This window comes from Dasypus novemcinctus, chromosome 10 (genome assembly GCF_030445035.2).
Source record: "Dasypus novemcinctus isolate mDasNov1 chromosome 10, mDasNov1.1.hap2, whole genome shotgun sequence".
NCBI lineage: Eukaryota > Metazoa > Chordata > Mammalia > Cingulata > Dasypodidae > Dasypus > Dasypus novemcinctus.
The window spans coordinates 117,508,537-117,535,862 of NC_080682.1; the positions used below are offsets into that span (position 1 = coordinate 117,508,537).

General features: G+C 41.0%; 1 protein-coding gene across 36 annotated transcripts in view; it reads right to left on the bottom strand.

Moving 5' to 3' along the window:
• The window catches only part of DLG2 (discs large MAGUK scaffold protein 2), a 2,400,703-nt gene that overhangs the window by 437,483 nt on the left and 1,935,894 nt on the right, over positions 1-27,326 (bottom strand). For all 36 annotated transcript variants that reach the window (XM_058306073.2, XM_058306075.2, XM_058306074.2 and 33 more), the window contains one exon: positions 25,394-25,462. In XM_058306073.2, coding sequence (XP_058162056.1) covers positions 25,394-25,462 — 69 coding nt within the window. The remainder of the gene's footprint in view (positions 1-25,393; positions 25,463-27,326) is intronic.

The following is a 27,326-nucleotide window of genomic DNA, read 5'->3' on the forward strand; positions in this document are numbered from 1 at the left end:
AGTGTGGGTCTCTGCTGCTGGCTGATTGGGCACTCAGTGTGACTGTAGCCAAGTCAGCCTTGGTAAGTGGAAGTCCATGTTGCTGAGTCCATGCATATCCTCCATCCCTACCTTCATAGCCATTTTGTTCATGAGGCCACTGGGCAATGGCAGGAGTGGCTGGGGAAAAAGACTGAGTGTTAGCCACAGAGCAGGTCATCTTATCCACTTGATTATTAAAATCTTTCTCTGCTGAAGTTGCCCTCTGGTGAGCATTCATGTGGGACACAAATATTTTTATGGTTTTTTTTTCCACTCAGAAAGGTCTATCCATATACCTGTTCCCAGACCTCTTTGTCACCAATTTTCAAATCATGTTCCTTCCAAGGCCGTGACCATTCAGCCAAACCATTGGCAACAGCCCATGAATCTATACAAATGCACCTCTAGCCATTTCTTCTTCCAAGCAAAATGAGCAACCAGGTGCACTGCTCAAAGTTCTGCCCACTGGGAGGATTTGCCCTCACCACTGTCCTTTAGGGGTATCCCAGAAATGGGCTGCAGTGCTGCTGCTGTCCACTTTTGGGTGGCCCCTGCATTTTGTGCAGAACCATCTGCAAACCAGGCCCAAGTTTTCTATTCCTTAGTCAGCTGATTGTAAGGGACTCCCCAAGAGGCTAAAGCTGTGGGCTGGGAACGAGAAGGTAACATGGCAGGGGTGGTGACCTTGGACATTTGGGCCACTCCCTCATGTAACTTACTTGTGCCTTCAGGATGCACTCAAGCTCTGTCACATACATAGCACTTCCACTATGGAGGAGTGCTGCTGTGCACGCCCAACTTTATGGTTTGGCTGGTCAGAAATACCCAGCTCACGATAGGCTACTCAGGTCTCATAGTAACTTGATGGCCCATGGTTAAGTGTTCAGCCTCTACTAAGGCCCAGTAGCAAGCTATTTCTCAAAAGGAGAGTAGTTATCTGAAGAGGGTGGCAGAGTTTTGCTCCAAAATCCAAAGGGTCTGCATTGTGATTCCCCTATAGGGGCCTACCAAAGGTTCCAGATGGCGTCTCTAAATACCACTGAAACTTCCAGCACCATTGGATCTGCTGGATCATATGGCCCAAGTGGTAATGCATCTTGCGCAGCAGCCTGGACCTGATGCAGACCCTCCTCTTGTTCCAATCCCCAATCAAAGCTAGCATGTTTTTCAGGTCACTCAGTAAATGGGTCAGAGTAGCGCACCCAAAAGAGGAATGTGTTGTTTCCAAAATTCAAAGAGACCAACTAAGTGTTGTGCCTCTTTTTTGGTCACAGGAGGAGCGAGATGCAACAGATTATCCTTCCCTTTAGAAGAGATATCTTGACATGCCCCACATCACTGGGCACCTAGAAACTTCACTGAGGTGGAAGGCCCCTGTATTTTTGTTGGATTTATCTCTCACCTTCAAATAAGTCTAGAATCTTTGCCACTTCTGGGCTCACTAGGTCCCATCAACATGATATCATCAATATAACGGACCAGTGTAATGTTTTGTGGGAGGGAGAGATGTCAAGGTCCCTACAGACAATATTATGACATAGGGCTGGAGAGTTGATATACCCCTGAGGAAGGACAGTGAAGACATATTTCTGGTCTTGCCAGCTGAAAGAAAACTGTATCTGGTAGTCCTTACTAATGGCAATTGAGAAAAAAGCCTTTGCCAGATCAGTAGCTGCATATCATGTACCAGGGGATGTGTTGATTTGCTTGAGCAATGATACCACATCTGAGACAGCAGCTGTGCTTGGAGTCACCACCTGGTTAAGCTTGCAATAATTTACTGTCATCCTCCAAGACCCATCTGTTTTCTGCACAGGCCAAATAGGGGAGTTAAATGGGGATGTGGTGGGAATCACCACCCTGGCATCCTTCAGATCTTTGATGGTGGCAGTAATTTCTGCAATCCCTCCAGGAATTTGGTATAGCTTTTGATTTACTACTTTGCTAGATGGGCAGTTCTGGTGATTTCCACTAGGCCTTTCCTACCACAACAGCCAGGGATGCAATGTGGGGATTCTGCCAGTTACTGAGTATGTCTATTCCAATTACGCATTCTGGAACTGGGGAAATAACCACAGAATGGGTCTGGGGACACACTGGACCCTCTGTGAGATGGACCTGAGCTAAAACTTTATTAATCCCCTGGCCTCCGTAAACCCCTACTCTGACTGGTAGACTACAGTGACGTTTTGGGTCTCTTGGAATTAATGTCACTTCTGAGCCAGTGTTTTATAACCCCTGAAATGTCTGATCATTTCCTTTTCCCTCCTGTAGTTACTCTGGTAAAAAGCCATAGGTCTCCTTGGGGAAAGGTGAGAGGAAGAGTAACAATATAAATTTTTGGCAGTTTAACAGATTCCTTCCCCAAGAGTACCTGGCCTTCTCTGCATTCAAGGGGCTCTGGGTGTGTAAACTGTCTCAAGTCTGGGAATTGATTAAGGGGCTGTGATTCCCTGTGTCTGTAATTTGAGTTAGAGTTTTGTTCACTTGACCTATAACTCTTCTGCTTTTACACATCCAGAAGGAATTTAGTAGACTGCCCATCTATTTCACTTCTAGGCACCCCACGTTCTATTAGCCAATACCATAGCTCTACGTGACTCAGACTCTTCTCATTGCTGCTTTGAGTCTGCTTTTCATTGCGGTAGCCACGCCCACCTTGTCTTTGGTGATTAAGTGCTGATACTTGACTTTTATGGGCCTGAGATCCGTTCATCCCTATAATGTGGAAAGATTTTAGTTCCATTACAGCCTTCCCTACAGTAATATCTGGACTACAGAGAAGAGCAACCACAGAGCTCTTCAGGGAAAGATGGAGTTGATCTTACAAATTTATTCCTCACAGTCCTGGTTAAAGGTGGGTCCTGGGTAAAGGTGTGACATTCCTGGGGTGGGTGGGCAGGTCTTAAATGGTAAATCCATTCCAGCATTCCAATCTCTCTAAGGCTTTTTTTTTTTCCCCTTTTTTTCTTATTATTTTTTAAAGATACATATATCACCCAAAATATTACATTAAAAAATAAAAGAGGTTCCCATATACCCCACTCCCCACACCCCCCACTCCTCCCACATCAACAACTTCTTTCATTAGTTTGAAACATTCATTGCCTTTGATAAGTACATTTTGGAGCACTGCTACACAGCATGGGTTATGGTTTATGTTGAGGTTTACACTCTCCCCCAGTCCATTCGGTGGGTTATGGCAGGATATATAATGTCCTGCATCTGTCCCTGCAATATCATCAGATGTGACTTCTCTACAAATGCCTCTTCTCTCTCTAAGCCTTTGAATTCCCTTTTTTACTATATACCAGGGCAAATCGGGCATCTCATGCTCAGACATGCTAGGCCATCTTTCAGTCCATGTTTCAGTCAGCCACCCGAACTGTTAGAGCGATTTCTAACCTCTCGAGCTACAGCATTATATCTAGAATTTCTGCTTAGCAGGCCCAGATCAATAAATTCAGTCTGATTCAACTTAATATTCCTTCCACCATTACTCCATACCCTTAGTATCCATTCTCACACATATTCCCCTGATTTCAGTTTATATAAGTTGAAAACTCAGGCAGTTCTTCCAGAGTATACTTTACTTCCTCATGGGTCATACTTTGTATTTCATCTTTGGGGTTTTGTGATTTTAGTCTAGTAATAGGTCTTGAAGAGAAGAAGAGTGGTGGGGGTGGGTAAAGAGAAGGATTAGAAATGTCTCACAAGCTAATGGCCTCAGGTCATTCCTTTGCATTTTCATCTGGTAAAACAGGATAATCTCTTCAGGCACAGGTTGGAGGGCAGATTCCTCAGGGCAGGGTGGAGGCTGGACAGCCCTGCTGGAGTTTGGCTGGTACCTGCCTCAGGGTGAGAGGAGGTCCAGACTCCCTGGGGCAGGCTGGAGGCTGGGTGATACAAAGTTGACAAAGTGTGGTCTCCACAGGGCAGGCCATTACAGGTTTATCTGGCAAATTCTCAGCAGAATTTTGGGTCCAGTGTCCCCACCGATATCCTCATCACTCCATATGTCTCCAACCCAATTCTCAGAGCTCCATCCTTTCTGATCAATGCCTTCACTTTAACAGCAGACATCCTTAGAGGATGTCTTAGTTTCCTTTGTAACTCTGCTACTCATACAATAGCGTCTGAGTCTGGTTTTCAGAGATTTCAAGCCTGTGGCTGCATGAAACAAGATTATCTTTCAGAGCACATGTAGAAACTTTCACATCATTCATGCAGTGTTTAAGTTGCAAATTTGAAGCCTTTAGCTCATCTCTTTCTTTTGTAATAGTATCCAGAGTATCTAGGAGGAGCCAGCCAACATGATTGTAACTTTTGACTCTACAAAACTCTGTTAAGGTGTTGAAAACACTCTCACATAGATCCTTGCTTCTTATAAGCACGGAAGGAGGTGAATCCAGTGATGATATTTTGCATATCTCAATTGCCAACTCTTGTCATGGACTTTAAGGGGCCTCTTCATTATTGGAAAGGGAGTCATCAGTACCCTTGAGTTCAATTAGAATAGGGAGCCATTTGGAAAACTCCCAGAACCACTTCAGAAAGCCCATGTTTAAGATTCTGTTCTTCAAGAACCACTCCTGGTAAAAGTTAGTCAGGGTTCTCTAGGGAACCAGAATCACAGGAGATATCTGTAAATAGTATGAGATTTTATAAAATTCTCTCACATGACTGTGGGGATGCACAAGTCCAGATTCCACAGGCAAGTTGCAAACCAGGGGCTCCAATGAAAGTTTGAAAAAGGTCCTTTATGTGTTCCTTGGAGACATTGGCTGTCCAGGGACAAGCTGGGAAATTCTCTCTGAATGCTGAAATCGCTCCCCCTTTTAAGGCATTCAACTGATTGGATAAAGCTTCACTCATTGCTGATTGCAATCTCTCTGGTTGATGTAGCTGTAATCAGCCATCTATGCAGTAAACTCTCTGCTGACTAAAGTCCATAAATGTCTATATTTTACAATTAGCCAGGTGCTTTCTTGACCAAATAACTGGGCACAGTTACCTGGCTGAGTTGACCCATTAGCCTAACCATCACAGCCTCATATCCAAATAATGAGTTAAGTTGGTCTATTAGTCAAATAAATGAGCTTACTTACACAACATCAGTCAAACAGATTATTGGACATCATACAGATACTAAAAAATAGCCTTGTTGAACTGCTGTTTTGATGCCATGATATTAAAATAATACCCAAGGAATCTGGTATTACGGGGAGGACTGTATTCTAGACTTTAATATGCAATATAGGGTAGGCTGACTTAAGCAAAATAATCAGTACACAGATATTGAGAACTTACCAAATGTGCTGTGGTTGGTACTGTGAAGGACAGAAAGAACTCTAGTAGATGGGGATGGTAGGGCATGTTCGGATATTGGAAAGACCACATGCACTGGAACCAGTTAGATGGAGGCTTGACTCACAGTCCTATCAATTAATAGCAAGTAACCTTGATGAAGTGGTTTTAATTTTAAAAATATGTATCAAATAAAATAATAAACTTCTTACATGCTAACATAAATAAGATTTTTTTAGAGAAAGTAACTATAAAGAGTGACATAAGCTTTACATTTTTGTAAATCTCCCAAACGTGTGGTTTAATAAAAGGAGCTGAATTTTATATTTGATTTTCAGTTGTAAATTGTTGGCAATAGTATCTATTCTGTGGCATTGTAAAGATCAATTGAGATAACTTATAAAGTACTTGAATCACATAGCAAGTACTCAATAATGCTAACTCACTTGCTTTTTTTCCAGGAGTTATTACCTTTGAAAAACAAATGGACACACATAAAATAATAAACAAACAATGCACGGTACATATTTAAGTGCCAAATGCATGTTGTGGGTAATGAGAGATCTATGCATTAAAGGAAAAAGATCAGGATCATAGAGGAGGTCAAATTTGAGCTAGACCTTGACAGATAGGTGGAAATTAGATACATGGAATGAAAAACAGATGCATTTAGTACATGGCATGAGCTCAGGGGAAAAGGAGTCCTTATGTAAGATATGTGTGGAGAACAGGGAGTGTGGAGTTAGACTGGGGTGCGGGTCCATGTGAAGGAAAACTAGAAGATTGGGAAGAAAGTTGGATGCCAGGCTAAGGAGTTCTGATGGTATAGTTAGTTGGATAATGTGAAGGCAGTCAAAGTTTCAGCTCCGAGGGGAGATTCCGCAAATGTAGTAACTTTTGTTTGTAAGCCAAAGGTGTTTGACACATTGTGCTGTTTCTACAATCTCCCAAATTTGTCTTTAAGGAGCTTAGTTAAGCATTCTAAAGGTCTCTAAAGACAACCCTGCTGCAAAACGAGGGGCTTTGGTGAAGGCTGCAACATAAGGAGTTTGGTTTAACTGCCAAGAGCTATTCTTCATTCTTTGTAAAACTCTTTTAGCTCTCTTCTCTGGAGAAAATCTTGGAATTAGTTACACATCTGAGATTACATATAAGGTCCTTGGTAAAAGGAATCAAACAGGCAAATTAAATAACTTTCTTCCCATAAACACAAATCAACTATAGATGAGCATCAATCTATTTGATTTGGAAATGTTTGGAGGTTTTTTATTTTTTTACATATGAAACATGATAATCTAATAACCACGTTTCATCCAAATTTGCTTTTGTCTAAATTTCTCAAAATGAAAAATAAGGAAGCAGCTAAACCTTGTTCTCAGTATGCTCTCACTTTTTATAATTATACCTTTTAATCTTCCATGGAGAGTTCCTTTTCTTCCCTTAGGTCTCAGTTTGAATTGCACTCTTGCCTCCCCATCTAAACTAGTTTTCACTCCATTATTTTCTATCATAGCTCTGCAGGTCTCCTTCATGATACTTACCTTACAATAAAATTATTTTGTTGGGTTTATTTGTTTGTTGCCCATCTCCCATTAGAATCTCCATGAGAGCAGAAATGCCTGCGCCCCTAGCACCTAGCATGTGCTTGGCATATAGTAATGCCTCAATAAATATTTGATGAATGCATTAATGAATGGGTGGTCTTATCCTGTCCTTTGTTGAAGATTCAGTAATCCATATCTCCAACCCAGATTACAGTTTCCTTCACTCCCAACTTCTATTCAAATGTCCTCACATGAACTCATTATCTTCCCCCAGAATCTCTCTTCTCTGTAGCATCTGCCCAATCTTACAAATCAGAAGCTTACATGTTGGCTTCTAGTTTTCATCTAACACATCTAATTATTCAACAAATTCAGTCAGTTTTACCTCAGAAAGGCTCTCAAATCAGTTTAGTATTGTTGCCTTAGTTAAGGCCCTCGGCATTTCACATCTGGACTGTCTGCCAGGGATTCCTAAAAATCACTCATCCCTGTCCTCCCACCACACTGCTGCCAGAGAAATTTCCTTCAAAAGCAAATGCAGTCATTTCCTCCCCTTCTTTAAAGCTCCCATGGCTTCTCTGCTACCTGAAAGGTAAAATCCTTACAGTCTGTGGAATGACGCGTGAAGCCCTCACGATGGGACTTTTTCAGCCCCAGCTCATGACACATTCCTTACGGACCCCTACTCTCCTATCAGTCAGAACTTCCTCTGTGGCCCGGAAGTGCAGGCCCATCCATGACTCTTTGCCTCTTCACGAGATCTTCCCGTTTGGAATACCCATCACCAACTGAAGGCGCTATCCTTCAACAACTCCCCAGGCACGTTTAGCATCTCTTGGGTAGTGTTCCCAGAGCCCTTTGCATCTGGAACATTATAAAACTTATCCCTTAAAAAAAAAAAATCAGATGTCGAATTCCTCAAAAATGGGAATTCTTCAACACAAGAATCATGATGAATGATTTATTCCTCTGCAGTAGCTTTGGTTTCAGATGCATGCCTAAGTGTGAAACTTGGCTTTGCTACTTATTAGCTATTGGAACGTTGGTCAATTTACTTCACCTTGCTTAATAGCAGTTTTCTCATCCCTAAAATGGAAATAATGGTTCTACTTACTTCATATGACTTTTGTAAGGATTAAATAGGGTAATGATTTTTGTAAATGCCTGGACCATACCAATAAATACGTTGTTGGTGGCTCTTAATATCCACACTCTAATTGCAGAATACTATGGGATAGATGGAGATTGCTAAGGCACAGACTTGGTCCTCTTAAAACTTCCAACCTAGTTAAGGAATCAAGGCATTTATACCAGACACTGATATGATACAAAATATAACAAGTAATAAAAGAGATATGTAGAAAGTGCTATGCAGGTCTGAAGTGGAGGTAAATAACTTCTGAGTGGGGGTCTAGAGAAGGCTTGATGAAGGAGGCTACATTTAAATTGCACATTAAAGTATGGTTAGAATTACTTGTTTGTTTAATTACTTCAAACAGCATGCTAGATGATGTGCAGGGACAGGTGCAGTTTTTATGGGATATAATGGTTTTATAATTTGGGGGTGTTTCTTTAAAAAAAAAGAATAAAACGACATATAAACATTACACTTTTTAAATTTCTTATTCACCTTGCAGGCTGGTGCCTGGCATCTAACAAATGTTTAGTGCATATGAGCTCCCTTTCCCCTGGCCTTTGTGTCTTCCTCCCTGACAAAGTGCCCGGCATAAGGTATGGGGCTTTGAAGTGATCCACACAGTTGAATGGCCTAGAATTTCAAGGTAAATCACTTGTGGTGCTGAGCTTGGTGCTGGGAATATAATTAAAACCACAGCTCAGCTCCTGACTTCATGGCGCTCAGAGTCTAGTGGGGCAGACAGACATGTAACAATAACTACTCGTAGTAACATTCATTCATCCACAAACACTTGGGATCAGTCTCATAACAGGAAGGAGAATGCTGATTTTGATACAAAGAGATGGAGAGTAGGAAGATGTTCCATGCACAAGGAACAGCATGAATGGCAGGAGTGAAGTGAGAGAGTGGTGGCTGGAGAAAAGCAGGTCATTCTCGCTTGATGGGATATAGGGCTCGTCAGGCAGCCGTGGTGACACGGAGGCAGAGGCCAGATCAGGAAGATGCTCTTGGACAGGACAGAGGTTCAGCTCTCAGTCGCCAGGAGAACAGAGCATCATGCATGCTTTCATTCATTTAACGAAGATTCACCTAGCAGCTACTGGGCCTGATACTGGTGGGGGGGGAGGGGTTCTTGCATACACAGAGACACACAAGATCCCGAGAGGCTTCCCTCTGCTAGGCGCTGCTGAGCCCATGCACGTGTTCACATGAACATGACCAGTTTAGGGAAGCAAGGGGGTCTCATTGAAGCTGACTAGTCCTCATGACTGCTGTCACTTTATAAAATGGACTTGAGGCAAAGGCTAGTAATACTAGCGGAATTTGGGGAGCTGTCACCAAATGCCTGGGGAGTGGCCTTGGTGTTCAAATGATGAGTCTTCCCATAAATCTCGTTAATGAACTTCAGAAGTTTCCACACACTTAAGACATCGATATAAAAATTTCTATAGAAAATTACGACAAAACACAAGAACACATCACTAATTTCTTTTACTGAAATTCATTTTCATAAACAATATGTAAGGAAATACAAATGCCTCACTAACCTTTAGCTATAGTTAAACCCTTAACAATTCTTCTCTTAAAAGAAACACTCAGCTGCTCTCTTCTGTAAGGGTACTGGAGGTGTTGGCTTGTACAAATGACCCCGTAGCTTTTTCCTGCTACAAGTTCTGTTTTCTGCTAAGGCCAGAGAAAGCTTTACATCACAATTGTTGAGCTCTCCTGCATTCCCAGGTTCCTCCTCTTTCCCCCTTCTTTAAGAAAAGAAGTGGAAGATCCTTGCTTCACACCCTGGTTTTTCCCACTGAGAAATCTCTTTTCCTTTACTGACCTACTTTTGCTCAGACTTCTTCCTTTAGAAGTAGAGCTTGGTTCAAAACCTTCTTGGGCATGGTATCTTGAAGTTATTCATTAACTACTTCCTCCAGTCATGGTGAAGCTGGAAGGCCAACTTTGGACATTGACATTAGCACAGAGTGACTTTTTGGAGAATAGTCAGTATTTTCTTCCCAGAACAAACATTTGTAGCTTCATCTCCAGGCACACCCTCAAAATTTCTCTAAATTCCAGTCATATGAAAACTGGATTTGGAGCATTTCTTCAAGCACCTGGCTCTTTCCCTCTCCTTTGTGCCTGCATGTACAGCTCTTTCTGCCCACAGCTGGCTTCTTCCCCTTTGCATACCTGGGAAGCTCCTCATCTTTCTTCATGACTGTGTCTGAATAACATACTCTCCTCAGTTCTCCATAATACTTCCTGGTCTAGGATTCTATTGCACTAGACTCAGATACCTTGACTGTCCTACTTATCATACTCTATCTCTTTATCCAGCCAACAAGCATTTGTTGAGCGGCTACTACTCAAGCAAGGCTCCACTGGATTAGGGCAAGCAATACAATGATAAAGAAGAAATTTCTTTATAGACAAACACAGTGATATGGCAGCACCTGTGGCTTTGTAAATTACAGTACACCCAACTCAGTTATATATATATCATTAATTACACAATAAAATTGAGAAAAAGGAATGAAACCACTATGATGAACCATGGCCTTTTTCATAACTGAACATAATACAAGTTTATTTTTCAGTTAATAAAAATAACTTTAGTTTTAATAATAGCCACCAACACTTATTCAGAGCTAAGGTTCTTTAATCTTTATGACTCCCCATGAGTTAGGTATTATTATTATCATTTTAGAGACAAGAAAACTGAGACTTAGAAAGGTTAAGAAATTGCCCAAGGTCAACCAATTAGAAGTGGTGACAGTGGCATTCATACCTACTCCTGCTGGTTTCAAAAAGTCTTTGTTGCCAAAAAGAAAAAAGAAAAAAAAAGAAAACAAACAAAAAAGAAAACAAAACAAAAAGTCTTTTGTTGCTCCATCTACTACACAGAGGGAGAGGTGACCAGTTGACTAATTTCTCATGGCAAAATGGCTGGATGTGGAGAAAGTTGATCACTTGGGGAAAGTGAATTCTTTATTCCTCAGGTCCAAGTGTGAGAAGGAACTTTAACAAATCACCATTTGTTAAACAGAATCTAATATTGCTTGGCAGAACATTCAGTAACTACATGATAGGGCAGGGATTTAGGAGCTCCCCTCAAGGAGCTTTATACCAAGTAGGAGAGAAAAACTTTTGCACATGAAACCAAAGAGAAAACTACAAGTGCTCAACAGTGACAGAGATTTGATTTGCTATATAAATAGCTTATTAAGAAGAGATCCAGGGGACATATCTATACCAGTTTTCTACAAACATTTTTAATGTAACAGTCATCACTGGTAGCCCAAGGGATATGGAATAAATATGTGTGTGCATGTATGTGAGCAAGTCACACATATGAATGGGCTCTGGATGTATCACATGTAAAATATGAAGTGTCACTTAGCCCAAAATTATCCTTTTTACATCTGCCTTGATTCTGAAAAGTCTGCCATTAAGAAATCCATATCTCTAGGTCTAGAAGGGTGTTTGCCTTCTTGGAGTCTCTTTCTCAAGGAGGCATATTCCTTCCTCATGCTCTTTCTCTACCATGCGCTAGTCTACACTACTGACAGTATCATCCTCAGGGCACATGGTAGGTGAACGGGCAATGTTTGTTAAGTGGGTGATGAATGGAGCCCTTACCAATTGATTCCCTTTATGGAAGAGGAGGGAAGAAGTACTAACACATCAGAAAAAAGGGGCAGAGGGATACTGGCAGAGGAGAAGCTGAGTGAGAACTAATACCTATTGAGTATCTGCCACTTGTTAAGAACAGCACTAGGACATTTGCATATTTTTTCTTTATTAGATAAATTGTGGGATTATAAAACAATCATGCATAAAATACGGGATTCCCATATACCACCCTAATATTAACACCTTGCTACAATTGTTACAGAAACAATTAGTGAGGGAAATTTGTTAAAATTGATGGAATCGCTTTTTACAATTGTTCTATTGACTGTAGTCCGTGCTTTAACTGTTTGCATAGTGTAATTCCAGGGATAAAAAAAAAATTATTCTGCTCTCGTAGTTAAGACATTTACATACTTTTAAAAATTAAATTCTCAAAACAATCCTTTGAGGAAGATGTGATTCCCTAATTTGTAAAGAAACTGAGGCTCAGAGGGAGTTAGTAACAGCTTAAGGTGATAGAGCTTATTAAGTGGTAAAGTCAGGATTTAAATGCAGGTAAAGATAAATCAGAAGGCCATGTTCTTTCGATGATACCAGATTGCTATACCAAGGAGTGGAACGTGAGGGAAAGTAAGGGTCTCAGGGAAAGTAAGGGTCTCAGGGGTGCAAGGAAAGAGCGTAAGGACAAGGGGTACTTACACATTTTAATGTCATACGTCACTGATAGTGCAATGCAATTTCTCACCACTGTGAATTATAAGTGCTTGACCTCAGGAGAATTCTCTATTAGCAAAAATGAATAGGCTGTAAAGAACACGGTTCTCTTTTACGCTTCCATGTAGCTTTTATAGACCCACGCTTACACAGAAAAACTCCCAATTTTTGGTCCACTGGGCATGGAACTTCCTTAGTCTGAAGAGGGTGCCCCCAGGTGATAAAAATGACTACAACTCTATTTTTTTGCATAGCGCTATTAGTTCCCCCAATCAGTTGCTTGCTCTTTTGTTCTGGATTTAGAGAGATAAGAAATCTCAGTGCATTACTGTAATTTTCAACATCTGTCATGACCATTAGATTGTGAGTTTCTCAAGGGCAGGAACTGAGCTTTTTTCATATTGACTTTCTCAAATGCTTCTGCACAACGCCTGACACGTACTACACATCCGATAAGTGCTTATTTGAATGGAAGAATGAATTAGAGGGTAATCACTTCAACCAAAGACTGACGGAAGGGATGAATGGACGGTGCTTGTCTCCTTCACAGTTCTGGAGTAGTCTGAATTCCGGTCGGCCACGCGGGAGCCTTTATCAGCTGTGACCAATCAATAAACACAAGGTTGCTGACTGGCGTCTTAACATCGTACTTTAGAGCAGGGGTTCTTAAGCTTTTTTGTTCCACAGACCCCTTTGCCATCAGGTGAAAACCGCAGACCCCTCCCTAAGGCCACACTATACTCTGTATTATTTAATAAATATATTACACCTGTACCAACACATCCCCACAAGAATAATGTTTTTTTAAAAATTTCATTTCAAGCTCATGGACCCCTGATTAAGAACCTCTGCTTCAGAGGAGTAAACATTTTCCAGGGCTGAAAATCCTCAGAAAGACTAAATAAAGGATAAAGCTCGCTGGCTGCTTTTTTGGCAATAGAGGGGCATCTGGCCTGTAGCATAGAATATAAATGTGGTCTTTTTTTAAACTCCCTTAAAATTGACCAAAAGGAAGTAAACAGAAATCCTAATGGAATTTGAGGGTCTCTGAGAGGATTAGCAATATACGTAGGAAAAAAACATCAGATTCAGTTTGGATATATAAAAAGGGTTGTCTCAAGATAAGTAATCTAATAAAGGCTGACAAATGACATCCAAAGCAATCCTCTTTCCTCTCGGCTCTCCCCAACCATCTATCTCCCACGCCACATCAGGCAAGGTCAAAATAAAATGTAAATAATTCTTTATATGTGGTTCAGTCCAAGGTCAAATCCAATGTCCAGTAAATATTCATCAGATGAGACTGGGGCTATTTCTACTCAAGTGACGGATGAGCCATCAGAAAGCCTTTCTGACAACGACTTTTGTCTAGACTCATTTTTCTGAATGCTAAAGGGAGGACAGGGGAGGATCTCATCTGTAGTCAGACTGGAAGACCTGGCTGGAGTGTTTGCGACATTTTGGTCGAGGCAGACGGTCAAGTGGTGAGAACACAGGGCTGGGAGACAGGCCCTGGGTTGTAGCGAGGGCGTGTTCCCAGTCGCATGTCCTTGGGGAAGTCAATGGCCCTCGAATCACCTTTAAATAGGATTCGTGATTCCTATCCAGCCTGCCTTAGAATATTGCTCTTGGGATCAAATGGAACGATTCCTATGAGATCAACCTGCTATCTTCAGGGTGGACAGGAAAAGAGAAGAATGAAAGAGACAAGGAAGGGAATGAATGGAAAATTAAGAAGAGGATGAGGAGGAAGTTTATGGAGAGATTGGAGAGGTGAGGAGTAAAAGGATAGAAAGGGAGAGGGCCAGGAAGCAGAAGTGGCAAGGACAGGGCTCAAAGCTCAGGCCAACGGCAAACAAGCAAACATGCACATCACACAACAACCCAGGGGAACAAACTAATCAGAGATGGGATTTAGGAAATCACAACTATGCACAGATCACTCAGCTCTGGAAGCAACCGAAGACTCCCTCAAATGGCCTCCATAGATGATACGGTGAGTCAACGGTGACTCGCTCTCCTTAGCACACATTTCTCAATGGTAGGGAATACTGAATTCAGGTTTGTCTACCTGTGCTCATCTCAGGAACACACAGCTTGAAATCACTGTGCAGCCGTTGGTGAGGGCCCTTTCCTTCGCCTAGGTAAGCCTCCTCCTCTTCCATCTGAGAGTCTTCCCTGGCATCCCTGACAAGGTCAGATCCCTGTTGTCGGCGCTTGCGGCATTACAGACCATCTTGTCGTAGCACTTGGCACAGCCACAAGTTCACATTTGTTTGTGTGATTATGTGATTAATGCCTGCTTCCCCCACCAGACTGGAGAGAGTCTGTTTTGTTCATTATATTCTCAGCTGAATCTGTTCATTGACAGTAACATCACCAGATGCAAGTGAGCAAGAACTCCATTCATAAAAGAAAGATACAAAAAAAGAGGAAGTACTCAAAAAGTGGTAGGGGAGTGGGTGTAGTCGAGTGGTTGAGTGCCTGTGTCCCATGTTCGAGGTCCCAGATTTGATCCTTGGTACCTTCTAAAAAACAAACAGAAAACCCAACTCTCATCAGGGAGTGCATGTAGCTCAGAGTTCAGGCACCTGCTTCCCATGAACGAGGTCCTGGGTTCAATCCCCTGTACCTTCTAAAAAATTTTTTTTGATAATGGTGCAAATATAAAGAAGAGGTTGGTGCTAGGGTTATAATTATGAGGTTTTTGACTGAAATATTTTTCTGATCGTTGGGGCAACTAAATCATTTCATGGAATAATGTTTCCTGTATTAATTTTTATTAGCCTAACAAACTTGAGATGGGTGCTTTTATCACTCCTCCTTGGTTAATTCAATATATTAACTAGCTCTTCAATGCCTTCTCAGTCAACCTCATGGATGGTTGTATTTATATCAGCATTAATAATTTTGAATATTGATTAAGAGGGACAATTCTCTAGTGCATATAATGCTGCACACTGTTTTGGACATGTCTGATTGCAGAACAATGAAAAAGAAGTTTATACACAATTTGCTTTGAGGCTTTTATTAAAGCAATTTATTAAAAAGTAAGAAGGTTTACAAGAAAGATATGCACGGCAACGATGAGTAATCATTTGGGCATTGAACTATGCAAAGAAAATAAGGACTATTCATCAAAATTCCCTAAACCTATCACATACCAGGAGTTCACAGCAGAGCTGTGTCCTATGGCCTCCCTCCCTGCAGCAAAGAGCACACAGCACAAGAGGCATGCACCGCCTCCTCCCATGGGGGCTGCACTTTCTACCCAAATGCATAGTAAACTTTCCAACCTGCTAAAAAAATTCCCTACACTGGCAATCCTCAAATGTGGGAAAGAACTCCCCAGTGCATCCCTCCCAGATAAATTCCAACTGCTTGGCATTGAGCAGCCCCTGAGCTGCACATCCCAGCAGCTCTTGATAACCAGTTTTTCTGACCTGCCACTTCTATTTGTTTCCCTAGTCCTGCTGGGTAAAACCAAAACCAGTGGTATGGAAATGTTATTCTTCCACTTCTATTAGTTCAGCTAATTTCAAAGTGAGTGAAATTGCATTAGGTGTTCATTCCACTTTTGCTAACATTCTTATGAAACTGATTATGTGACAATGACTGTAGCAACAAAACCCACAAATTCCCCAGAAATCCTACTGAGCTCCACTTTGTATTTCAATGTTTTACTTGTGTCCAAATTGGCCAATGTATAATAAAAAAACACATAAACTTAGGGAGGCAATTGAGGACTCAACTTTTCCACTTAATGGCTATAGGATCTTGGGTACCAGCTTTCACTTCTCTAAGCCTTAGTGTCCTCATCCACAAAGTGGGATAACAACTGTATACAGTAGGAATTTGTTTCACACAACCAATACATTCTAAGACTCTTAGCACAAGTTGAAAATCACACATTAGAGAGGACCCCATTATTTAATAAGTATTTCTTACATGAACATATCTATCACATAATTTTTATAAATAAGGAAAGTAAAAACTAGTAAAAGTAAACAAAATTAATCATAGAAATAATTTTTAAATATTTTAATTCTCTCTGCCTTTATTTTTTTGATTTTCGGTCACATATACTTGAATTTGTGCTTGTTGACTTTGTGTAAAACAAGGCCATGTTGTACTATGATAATAATTGTCACCAGAACCAACTGATACCACCCATATGAAACACTCTTAAAACATCACCTACTGTTAAATTAAAATATAACACAATATTTAACATTACATTTTTTAGCCTCTGAATATGGAAAACAGATCACTTTGGGATTTCATACTCTGTATCTCTGACCTGCCTGCTTTTATGATGAGGTACTCTGTTCTATATATTTTATGTCTTCTTATTTTCTTCATTTTAAGGAAGTCTTTCTTTTATGGAGTAATAAGGATGATGGTGGTTAAGATTTGTATAAGTCCTTACCTTGCAAAATATAAATCTAGATTCTCTGTGTCATTTCCCAAAATCTTTTTTGAAATTTTGAGTTTTGCAATTCCGATTTGGAAACTTCTGTCTGTCCTATACAAGAAATCAGAATTTCCCTCCTGCCTCCACCAGTATTATTTCAACAGCAGATAACATTGGAAATCCAGGCCCTAGAGGAGAATCAGAATCTCATGTACTAGTAACCCTTAAATATGCCCAGCTTTCTGCAACCTCAGCATTTTTCAACACATAAATTTTTAGTAATCCTTAAAGTTTGCTGTGATTACACCTTCCATATTTTCAGTTCTACATATGGAAGGAAGAAAGATTACAAGGCCTAGAAAATGATGTTTTATCAAGTAAGGAAATGGGAAAAAGAAGCATGAGAACGACAGAAATGGAGCTAAGGAAAATGAACAACAGCTCAACTAGGAGCAGGTATGGAAACCAGCAGGGACATGAAGAGAAATGAAAAGGGAACACATGAGAAATGAAAAGTGAACTGGGGGACAGAGATCACTGAGGGTTATCTGCAGCTCTGGATGATTCCTAATGAATCCCTTGAGGTTTAAGCTCTGAAGTCCCCTGGGGATGGGAAGAAGATTCTGTAAACTTGAGTCCTTCCAAGTTGCTGGGATCCCATGGAAGGTGGCCTGGCAGTAAGAGTAAGGCTAGTTACAGTGAAGTCATCTATTCAATATAGCAGACTCCCATATATCCAACATCAAACCCTTTTTCCCCTTCCCCAACAATGATCTTTTTACATGTTCATGTTATATTTGCTGCAGCTGATGTACAGATTTGAAACATAGCTACCAAATATGGTTCCATTTTGGTTTACATTATAGACTGTACAATTTTCTAAATTTTTAGTTATATTATGGTTTACATTTTAGCCTATAGACTTTTATACATTTTTGGTGAAATTTAACATGTCCTATATCCATCATTGCACGATCTTGTGGAATACTTCTATTGCCCTCCAGTTACCCTGCTTCCATCTATTCTATTCTATTCCTCTCCTCACCTCCCCTCAGTGACACCCAAGCTTCACTGCTTGAAGGACCAGATTCACAGATACTTGTAACAATGCTGAGGGCTTGACACACTAAACTGTCCTCCTCCATTGGGAGCCACCAATTCTCTCGAGAGACACAATTCCCTATGTTTGAGAACATCAGCCCTCCCCAGGATGGGGGTACACCTTCCTATTCATTGTATGGGTCTCCACCCAATGATATAACACACCCTATGACAAGATGAGCACTCATGCAATCCCTAGAAGTCTGCCCCTGTGCCAGATGCCCCCCCATTAAGCACCTTAAACAGGCAACACTTCCTTATTATATTTTTTAAAGAGTTTTCTCAACATTGTAGTTTCAACCACATACCTGACAATCTCTCATATTCATCTGTCCCCCCCCCCAACACTCTCCCCAATTCCTTGGGCCATCTGACCCATCCTCCCAATCCTAGCTCCCCTCAAGCCTGCAAAGCTCCATCTGATAGTATCCCTATGCCCCTGTCGAATCCCTTCCCTGTACAACTACTTATCTCCACTTTATCATAGATTTCACCCATGTAGGCATCAGCTCACAACCTTCCACTCCCCCCCAATTTCCTGTAAGCCTATCATCCAGTCTCTATCTCTCTGAGACTGCTTGGTTTGCTTATTTCATATAAGAGAGGACAAATGACAACTAAGACAGTGCTGAGTTTCTAGCCAGGGGAGCTTTGTCACATTCCCCAATGGAAGAGCAACAATCCCCCAAGTGCAAGGGCAAAGACCAGTGAAGAAGGATGGTCCAATGATGAGCCCTTGATACTAATGACTATACTTTTGAACCTGTGTGCCTGAAATTTCAACTAGGCCTAGAGCTGCAGGGTGCATAAGAATTACCTCCTGAGAGCCTCCATGTTGCTCAAATGTGGCCACTCTCTAAGCCAAACTCAGCACGTAAATGCATTACCTTCCCCCCATCATGGGACATGACTCCTCGGGATGAACCTCCCTGGTGCCGAGAGATTTCTACCAATCTGGTGATGCAACTAGAAAAAGACTTTGAATAAAAGGGAATAATGATAAAGACAAATGAGTTTATATGGCTAAGAGTCTTCAAAAAAGAGTTGGGAGGTCATCAGAGGGGTCCCACTTATGCACTTCTCAGCAGCATCCCAGAGACAGCCAAAGTAGATACAACCCCACGTACTGGTACTCCTGAAGGCTATGGAGACACACAGGTTCTATGGTCATGGCAGATGGCTCTGGAGTTCAGTGCCTTGTCAGTGGGCTCTACTTTGTAATTTGTGTTCCTAAGTGTGATGGAGTTGGACTCAGATGTGATCTTTATACACATACCTCTTTTGTCACTTTTACTGAACCTGTGGTTGGCGCTGGGGTTGGAATAAACTAAGGAGACTTGAATCTCTGGACTGGCCCTGTTGCTGGGCCCTGTTGTTACTCCTACTCACCGGCTCATTGGACTTACCCAGATCAACTAACAGGGAGGTGAAGATGGTCAACCACCACACCAGGGAACCAAGAATGCCTACAATCTGCAAGCAGGAGAATTGCATCCATCAGTCATGTGAGATCTAAGCCCCCTCTCAATTTAGAGGTGGAGTGGAAATCACCATCCCAGGGTCCACAGGATGGAGGAATAAAATATGGATTAGAATGGATTTACTGGTATTCTACTATAGAACTATTATGACTCTAGCAATGGAAGAAATTGTGTCGTTGATGTGGAGTTAGTGGCCACAGTAGTTGCCGAGGGCTGAGAGAGGGAAGAAGAGATGTGATGTGGGGGCATTTTTGGAACTTGAGTTGTCCTAATTGATATTGCAGGGACCGATGCTGGACATTATATACCCTTCCATAACCCACTGAATGTATGAGGGGAGAGTGTAAACTACAATGTGAACTATAATCCATGCCGTACTGCAGTGCTCCAGAATGTATTCACCAAATGCAGTGAATATGCCACAATGATGAAAGAGGTTGTTAATGTGGGAGGAGTGGGGTGGGGAGGTATGGGATATATGGGAACCTCTTATATTTTTTAATGTAACATTTTTTTGTGATCTATGTATCTTTTTTTTTTTTAAAAAAAGCAATTAAATTTAAAAATTTTCAAGAAAAAAAGTGTAAGGCTGGAACTCTCACCCAAGAGGCTGGTCTGTCTTTATTGGACTATAAGTCACAAGCAAAAGTGGTTTTCAGAGGGGAAAGAAGTTTAATTTCTTTTGAACAGTTCTAAAAACCAAGTAGCTGCTCTTCTCTTTGATTTTCTTATATTTTCTCTAAAGAAAATAAGAAAATACTTTTATATTCAGCTGGCAAGAGAGCAAACTAAAGAAGGTGACAACTATATTGTAAATATATATAAAAATCTTCATCACTTAACCCCAACATGCCCCTGTGTTTTGATATAGTCACTTAAACTTCTGTGGGTAAACAAAGGCTGGTATCCTTGACAAGTGAGTCCAGAAACAACCACCTCAATAAAGCTTTTCTTTCAAGTCTGGAAGAGCACTTGTATAATTCAATGTATTTTTCAACATAGCATCCTCCAGTAGAAGACACTATTTGGCAGCCCACAAAGTCCTGGCTTTTGAGAGCCAGCTGGATTCAGAAAGCAAATGTAAGTGTTAGAGGATGCAGAACACTAATATTGATTATGATTCCTTAGGGGTGAGAGAGTCTCTGAGTGTGTGCATAGAGACAAGTCAAGCCAACTGGCCCTGAGTGCCAGACATCAGAGTCCGGAGGTCCCTAAAATGTTTAGGTTCCAGATCTCAGAACATTCCTAGAAGCACAGAAGTCAAACTTTAACTCCTTCAGAACTCATGAAACCATAAAAGGTTAGACTTGGAAGGAGTCTGAGACATTGTGACACTCAACCCCATCACTTTGTATTTGAGGTAACCGAGAACTGCTCAAAATCACACAGTAAGGAGAAAACAGCCAGACCCGGAAGTAGAACCCAGGATTCCTGATTCTCAGGTCCTGGAATTTTCTACTTTCTACAGTAAACACACATTTCTGAACAAATATCTTGTCATTTAGCCTAAGAAGAATGAGTCTTTTAAGTCAGCATCGTATAAGAAAAACCCAAAGTATGTTAGCTATAACTACTTAACTACCGATGCCATGCAGGTAGAAGGAATTGTGGAGAGGACAAGATAGGAAATGATCCCAGTCCTGATCTTGTTCCCAGAGTGCTGCTTAGACAGGAAACCTGCTCAGGCCCAACATGGGAAACTAGAGACTTTCTAGCACCATAGTGTTGTGGTCTCAAGAGCCTGGAATCTTGTGAATGGCCTAAGTTTGGAGAAGGGGGTCTCTTGTGCCAAACAGGAGTTCACAGCTATCCCTGTGGTAAGAGCTATTACCCCAGACCAGTTAACCTGAGTGTCTGGGTTTCTTTAGATATACTTGTTCATAGGCAAGCAAGCTTTTTGTTCTCCACTCACAGACTTCTGCAGTTAGAAGAGATTTTCGGTTGGAGTCAAACACACCATTTATTCCATAAGAAATTCCTTCGATAATATCCCTAAAGACAGTCATCCTATTTCTTGTGCAATGCCATTCAAAAGGGCAGTCAAAACCTTCCAAGGCAGCTATTTCATTGATGTGAAAATGCTAGGTATGAGAAAATTATGTCCCTATGTAGTTGCTAAAATGACCTTCTAAGGTAACATAAAGCAAACGTATGCCCTTTATTGGATGAAAGAGAGCTATTTAAGCAGCTGAAGATAGTCTTAGCAGTGTTAGCAAAGTACTTCTAGGTTTTTGCATGTGATTTTCTTCTTTTACCTCTGCCTAATTCCAAACATATTGCTCAGAATTCAATTTGTGTAACTTCCCTTGAGAATCCTACTTGACTTTCCAGAGGCAATCACTTCTAACCATTTCAGTTTTAATTCTAGTGGTAACTTCCATATTGTTTAAGATACTAGAACATTTCTTTGAATTCTATTGTTTTCAGAATGACCCCTGTTTCCTTGAGATAGACTTTTCCCTGTGTATATGTGTTTTAATTTTGTCTCAGTCATTCTGCAGGCTTTGTTAAAATGGTGGGTGGCATGCTCGTCTGTCCATATTTAAGAATGAAATGGTAGCAAGGCTGGCAGGAGGTGCTGGCCATAAAGGCAAGGCTTTTTAACTGAAAGGCTTCAGGTTAGGAGAGCAAAACTGGAACTCTCTCCAACTGGCACATTGTAAAGGGCTTTGCTGTGGAGCCCAATACTCTAACTGTATGTAGGTGCCACAATAGGGGGATTCTATTTCTTTAGAGAGGAAGGATATCTACTCCGCCTTTATCCGTGGAGTGGTGTGTACTTGCCTGGCAGTTATTCTGTATGTAGGGGTGTGCATGCTGAGCGGGGCATCTCCAGTCCTGTTTGCAAACCTGACTCTGAGTCCCATCTGTTGTCATTATCCTGTAGTCTCTGAGTTTCCAGGGTTGTCCAAGGAAGATGTGCTCCCTCCTGAGCTGGAGGCCTCCTGCACACATTGCTGCTGTATTGAGGTGGGGCTTTTTGTGGGTGGCATCCCTGCAGCACAAGTCCTGGTAGAGCCATTCACATGAAGTGTAAGGTGGGCGTCATCTAGCACCTCCCTCGGTGATCTAGGCTGGGATTTCTTTGTTGTTTCATCTTCTTTTTTGTCTTCTGGAAATGTGCTAAAACTTTTGGCCTTTGACTTCCCCTCCTATTTCCTTCATTATTATAGGATTGTCCCTTGCGGGTTCCACTAGCTTCCTTTTAATGGGATCTCAGAAGAGGGAATTAACATGTGGACTGCATCTGTCAACTTGAACCTGAAGCACCGCGTTCACGTGGTTAATGGAGATGTGATTCTGTCTTGTCATGCCTGGCACAGTTACGGGTGAACCAGCTATTAACTGATCAAAAGCAGTGACTTTTTCAGAAAGGGAGTCACTGGTGTTTTGAAGTCAGGGAAAGCATTACGTTTTTGGCCCTGTCTTATCAGAGAACTAGAATTGGTGATTAAGCCTATCAAAGAGTTCATTTTATTCTAGTGGAAAACTCAGTGCAAAATGTTTATTAGTAAATGCTAATAAGCCTCTGTTAATAAGATGAAAGAAAAAGATTAGAAATAGCTTTAGAAGGAAATGCAGTCATTTAGCTTAGCTGGAGGAAGTCTTTGTGCTAAGGATGAAAACGTGGAATGATAACCATCCTGAGAGATACAAAGCAGATATTCATAAGGAACAAGGAAGGTGAGGTAGGGACAAGGGGTGGGCTCACTCCCCCACCTCCCAAGTCCTCACCTCTTCCAAAAGCAGCACCCCCAGTCACAGAGCACAGCTGACCTCAGAACCAGGTGAAACATCAGGCTATTGATTCTTTTTGATGATTTCTCCTGATTAGCCAGTTCTAGTTCTTTTTTACTTTTGAGGGCAGGGAATTCTTCACTATGTGTAACTTAGCTTGAATGTGGTGTATGAATGGTGTGACTAGTGCTCGCCAGCTCAATAAAGTCCTTTCATACCACATTACAGAGGAAAAAGTTGTACAGTGGAGTCAGACTTGACTCAAATTCAGACTAAACTACTTCCTATGTAACTGTCCTTGGGAAATATTACTTAACCTGAGATTCAAGGTTTAGGAAAAAAGGTAATTATCATAGGCCATTTGCTGATGAAAATCAGGTAAGATAAATACAGAGATAGATATAGTTGCAGAGAGAGAGAGAGCCTAGCACCTAATAAACTCAATAAATGTTAGTTTCTTGTCCCTTCTTTTAAAGGAATAGTCATGAAATTGCAATAGTTTATTCTCAACAAGTTGCACGTTTTAATGTAGGAAGGTCTCATTAAGTACTTGATGATGCCCTCTTCCTCAAGCCACAGAATCCTAGCCTGTTACTGTTTTTTAGTTAGCATGCCGTGCCACCTCTGTGTTAACTCCAGATGTCCTTTCCTTGGGCCTTTCACTTTCCACATATCGTGTTTAACTTGCAGAATTCCAAACTGAACACGGTCTTTTGGCAGATGTGGCCAGACCCGTGTTTTGTGGAAGAGTTCTTCTAAACTGTGGTGCTCACAGGAAGAGGAAATTAAAGGTGGTGGATTGGAGGATGCGGCCACAACACTGTTCAAACTGGCACTGGCATTAGCTCCGATCGATGAGCATCATCAAATTCAACGGGAGAATGTTCAAAGACTGGGGAGACTATTTCCTCTTGTGTATTGAAGTGGACTTTTTGCCTTTAACTCGCCAAGAGATTTACATATCAGAAATGTAAGAGCATTTTTATTCTGGTCCTAAATTCTCTTAAAGGTAAGGAGAAGCTGATATATAGAAAAGTCTTAGGTTATTATTGAAGATGATTTAAATAAGCCTTTAAATATAATCTTGATAATTAAATATTTCCAATATATACTAATTCAGAAATGAATTGACTCAATGATTTGGATTGCTTCCACAAATTATTATTCCCTATGTATATAGGAATATTCCTCCCCAAATCTAGTAAAGATTCCACTTCCTGATTGCTTTAACAAATCCTTATTCAATGTAAATTAGCCACTGAATGTACACTTGGAATGGATTGTACAAAGCATGGGACTGTCCAACACAGGGAATCCAGTGGCGGATAATAGACTGTGGTTAAGAGGACAAATATGAGAACATTTTCTCCTCAATGATAACAAATATATAATACTAATATAGGGTGTTAATAATTGGGTGGGTTGGAGAGAAATACACCAAATGGAAGATATGGGTTATAGTATGTAGGAAGTAGTAGTATTTTGATGAAGCGCTTTCATAGTTTCTAACAAATGTTTCACAACAATGCAAGGAGAGATATACCGGAGCCTTGTATGATGATATGCATGTTTGCCTAGGGAATTCGGTTTTATGCATTAATAAATTTAAATGTTCTAAGTAAACCAGTTGCAATTATAAGACAAGTGGAATGACATATTAGTGACCTATCCCCATCTTTCAATTACCTGAATGGGGAATTTAGAAACAAAATAATAAGTATTCTGCATATAAGCATGCCCAGCCAACACCTCCATTCTCATCTCCTGATCCACTGCCTACACACCCTGGGAGAAGCATTGAAACACTCAATGACTTTTTGGTATCCTATGTTTGCCCTCATGTTCACGTCTCTGCAAATGTTCTTTCTTCTGCCCAAAGTGCCCTTCCTTGCAATGTTGTTGGACATACATTCACAGATGCTTCAGAACTGAGCTGGAGCGTTATACCCTGTATGAAACCATTCTGATCTGCTTCCCACTCCCCCTTGATGCCCAGTCTGAGCCAGGTACCCCTCCTTGATCCTTCATTAATCTCTTACACATAGGTCTTGTATATGCTTTACACTGAACTGCAAGTAAACTTGCACTCCCACTAGGCAGTGAGCACCCTGATGGCAAAGAAGGTATCTTATTTGACTTTAAATCCAGAACCTAGCACAGAGCCTGGCACATGACACAAGCTTCATAGATATTTGCTGATTGAAAGAAATGAGAGGAAGGGAGCGGGGGAAGAGTTTCTTTATGCTCAGAGAGATGAGCTCTCCAGCTTCATTTAAGGGGAAGCCCCAGTATATTCTTATCTTACCCTTCCAGGGAGATGGCTCGTTGGAGAGTCACCGAGGGCTGGCGGGTTGCAGTGCTGTGTTGGGAATGACTGAAAGAAAAGAAAGAAAAGATAATCACAGATCATTTATTTTAAATGTCTTAGCATATTCTAATCAGTTCTATTGTCAAGGAAAGAACTAATCTTGAAAGAAATTAAAGATTAAATCATTATGCTTTGGTCATAAGTAGAATAATGCACCCAAACACAAGCAGTCTACCAGATAAGAGGTTTGTTTCCTTATAATTTGACTTCAACATGTATTATTCAAAAGTAAATGACAGGCAGACATGAAACAAATATTTGGGAAAGGTAATTTCTCCCCCATTGGAATGAGACAAGGTAGAGTATCAACACAAATTCCATTATAATGGAATGTACAAAAAAAATTAAGCAACAGAGGATCTTTTTCTTAGCAAAATTTTACATAGATTCAATTTGTAAATCATAGAAATGATCTTGAATTAGTATAAATTTAAGAATTCAAATTTTCAACACTTAGTTGTAAAATTAAGCAATAAGAACAATTCAGCTGCTTAATGAACAAAAAAACTTGAAAAAAGTGAGACTTCCAGTTTCAGTTTTTGATCAACTATAGAATTCAGTATATTTACATATTTTGTTTTGATTTCATGGTACCAAGAAAATACTATTTTTAGATAAATAGTTGTAATAAAAATTATGATATCTAACATTTATTGAGCACTTACATTGCTCTAGTCATTTTTCTGTGTGCTTTATATATTTACATCTTTTAATTCTTGCAATTCTGTAAAGTACATACTGCCACTCTTCTCATTTGACAGATGAGGAAATTGAGGTACAGAGAGATTTAGAAACTTGTCCTAAGCCACATGGTAAATAGCTGTGCTTGAAAGGACCTTTGGACTGTTTGATTCTAGAGCCATTGCTCTTATCTGATAAGCTATACATCACCTCCTAAATAGTAAGAATTTTTCAGATTTGAAAAAATTTGCCTTGTAATATCAATATTCTTTAATTAAAAAGAGATGACAGGGGTAGTTTCCATCTCAGAGTTGCACAATAACCATCCAACAGTAAAAATTAACATGTGGTGGGTTTCCTATGTGTTAAAATGTAGGATGCAATGTATTGGAATGGATAAGATATTAACCAATTTTAGTTGTAAATTTACACTTACATGTGGTATGTGAAGGTTATAGGTGTGTATAAAGAGGAAGCCGAGTCAAATGCTTGCAGGACATCAGGCAGCTTGGCAAAGCTCTGGGATTTCCCAGCACTTTGAAAACACTGACATTGTCACAGAGAGCCAAGCGGAGATTTGTTTTTTCAGAACCTTGGTCGTGGTGGGTGAGAAGAGGTGTCTCCTGGTGAGCCTTCAGTTGTGACGTGATGACGCTTGCTGAAGGTGAAGGAACGGGATTTAGGGCAAGTAGCTACGCCTAGAGAATGGCCTTCAGGCTCAGGACAGGGTCCCTGTTTCCTGGCCCTCACAGCGTCAAGCACCACAGATGCTCAATTAAACCGAAGGAGAGGCAGCGTGGCCTTTGGGAGTTGGGATCACGCAGCCAGACTACGTGGGTTCAAATCCCGGCTCCATCACGTATCTCTGTGTGCCTTTGATTAAGTCGCTGTAGAGGATCGAACTGCTGCACCACCCCCCCCAAAAAAAAAAGAAATAGGAATGTCCTACTCCTGCAACCTGTGACTACGACCTCATTTGGCCTTTGTAGATGTAATTAAGTCAAGGGTCTCTAGATGAGTCATTCTGGATTAGGGACGTCCATAAATCCAATTTAGAAGAGAAGAGAGAGAGACGGAGCAGGGACTGGAATGACGCAGGCCCCAGCCCCGGCCTGCCCTGAGCCCAAGCAGCTGGAAGGGACAGGCAGGCCTTCTCCCCGATTGTCCTCGTGTGCGGTGGAGGGGCCGG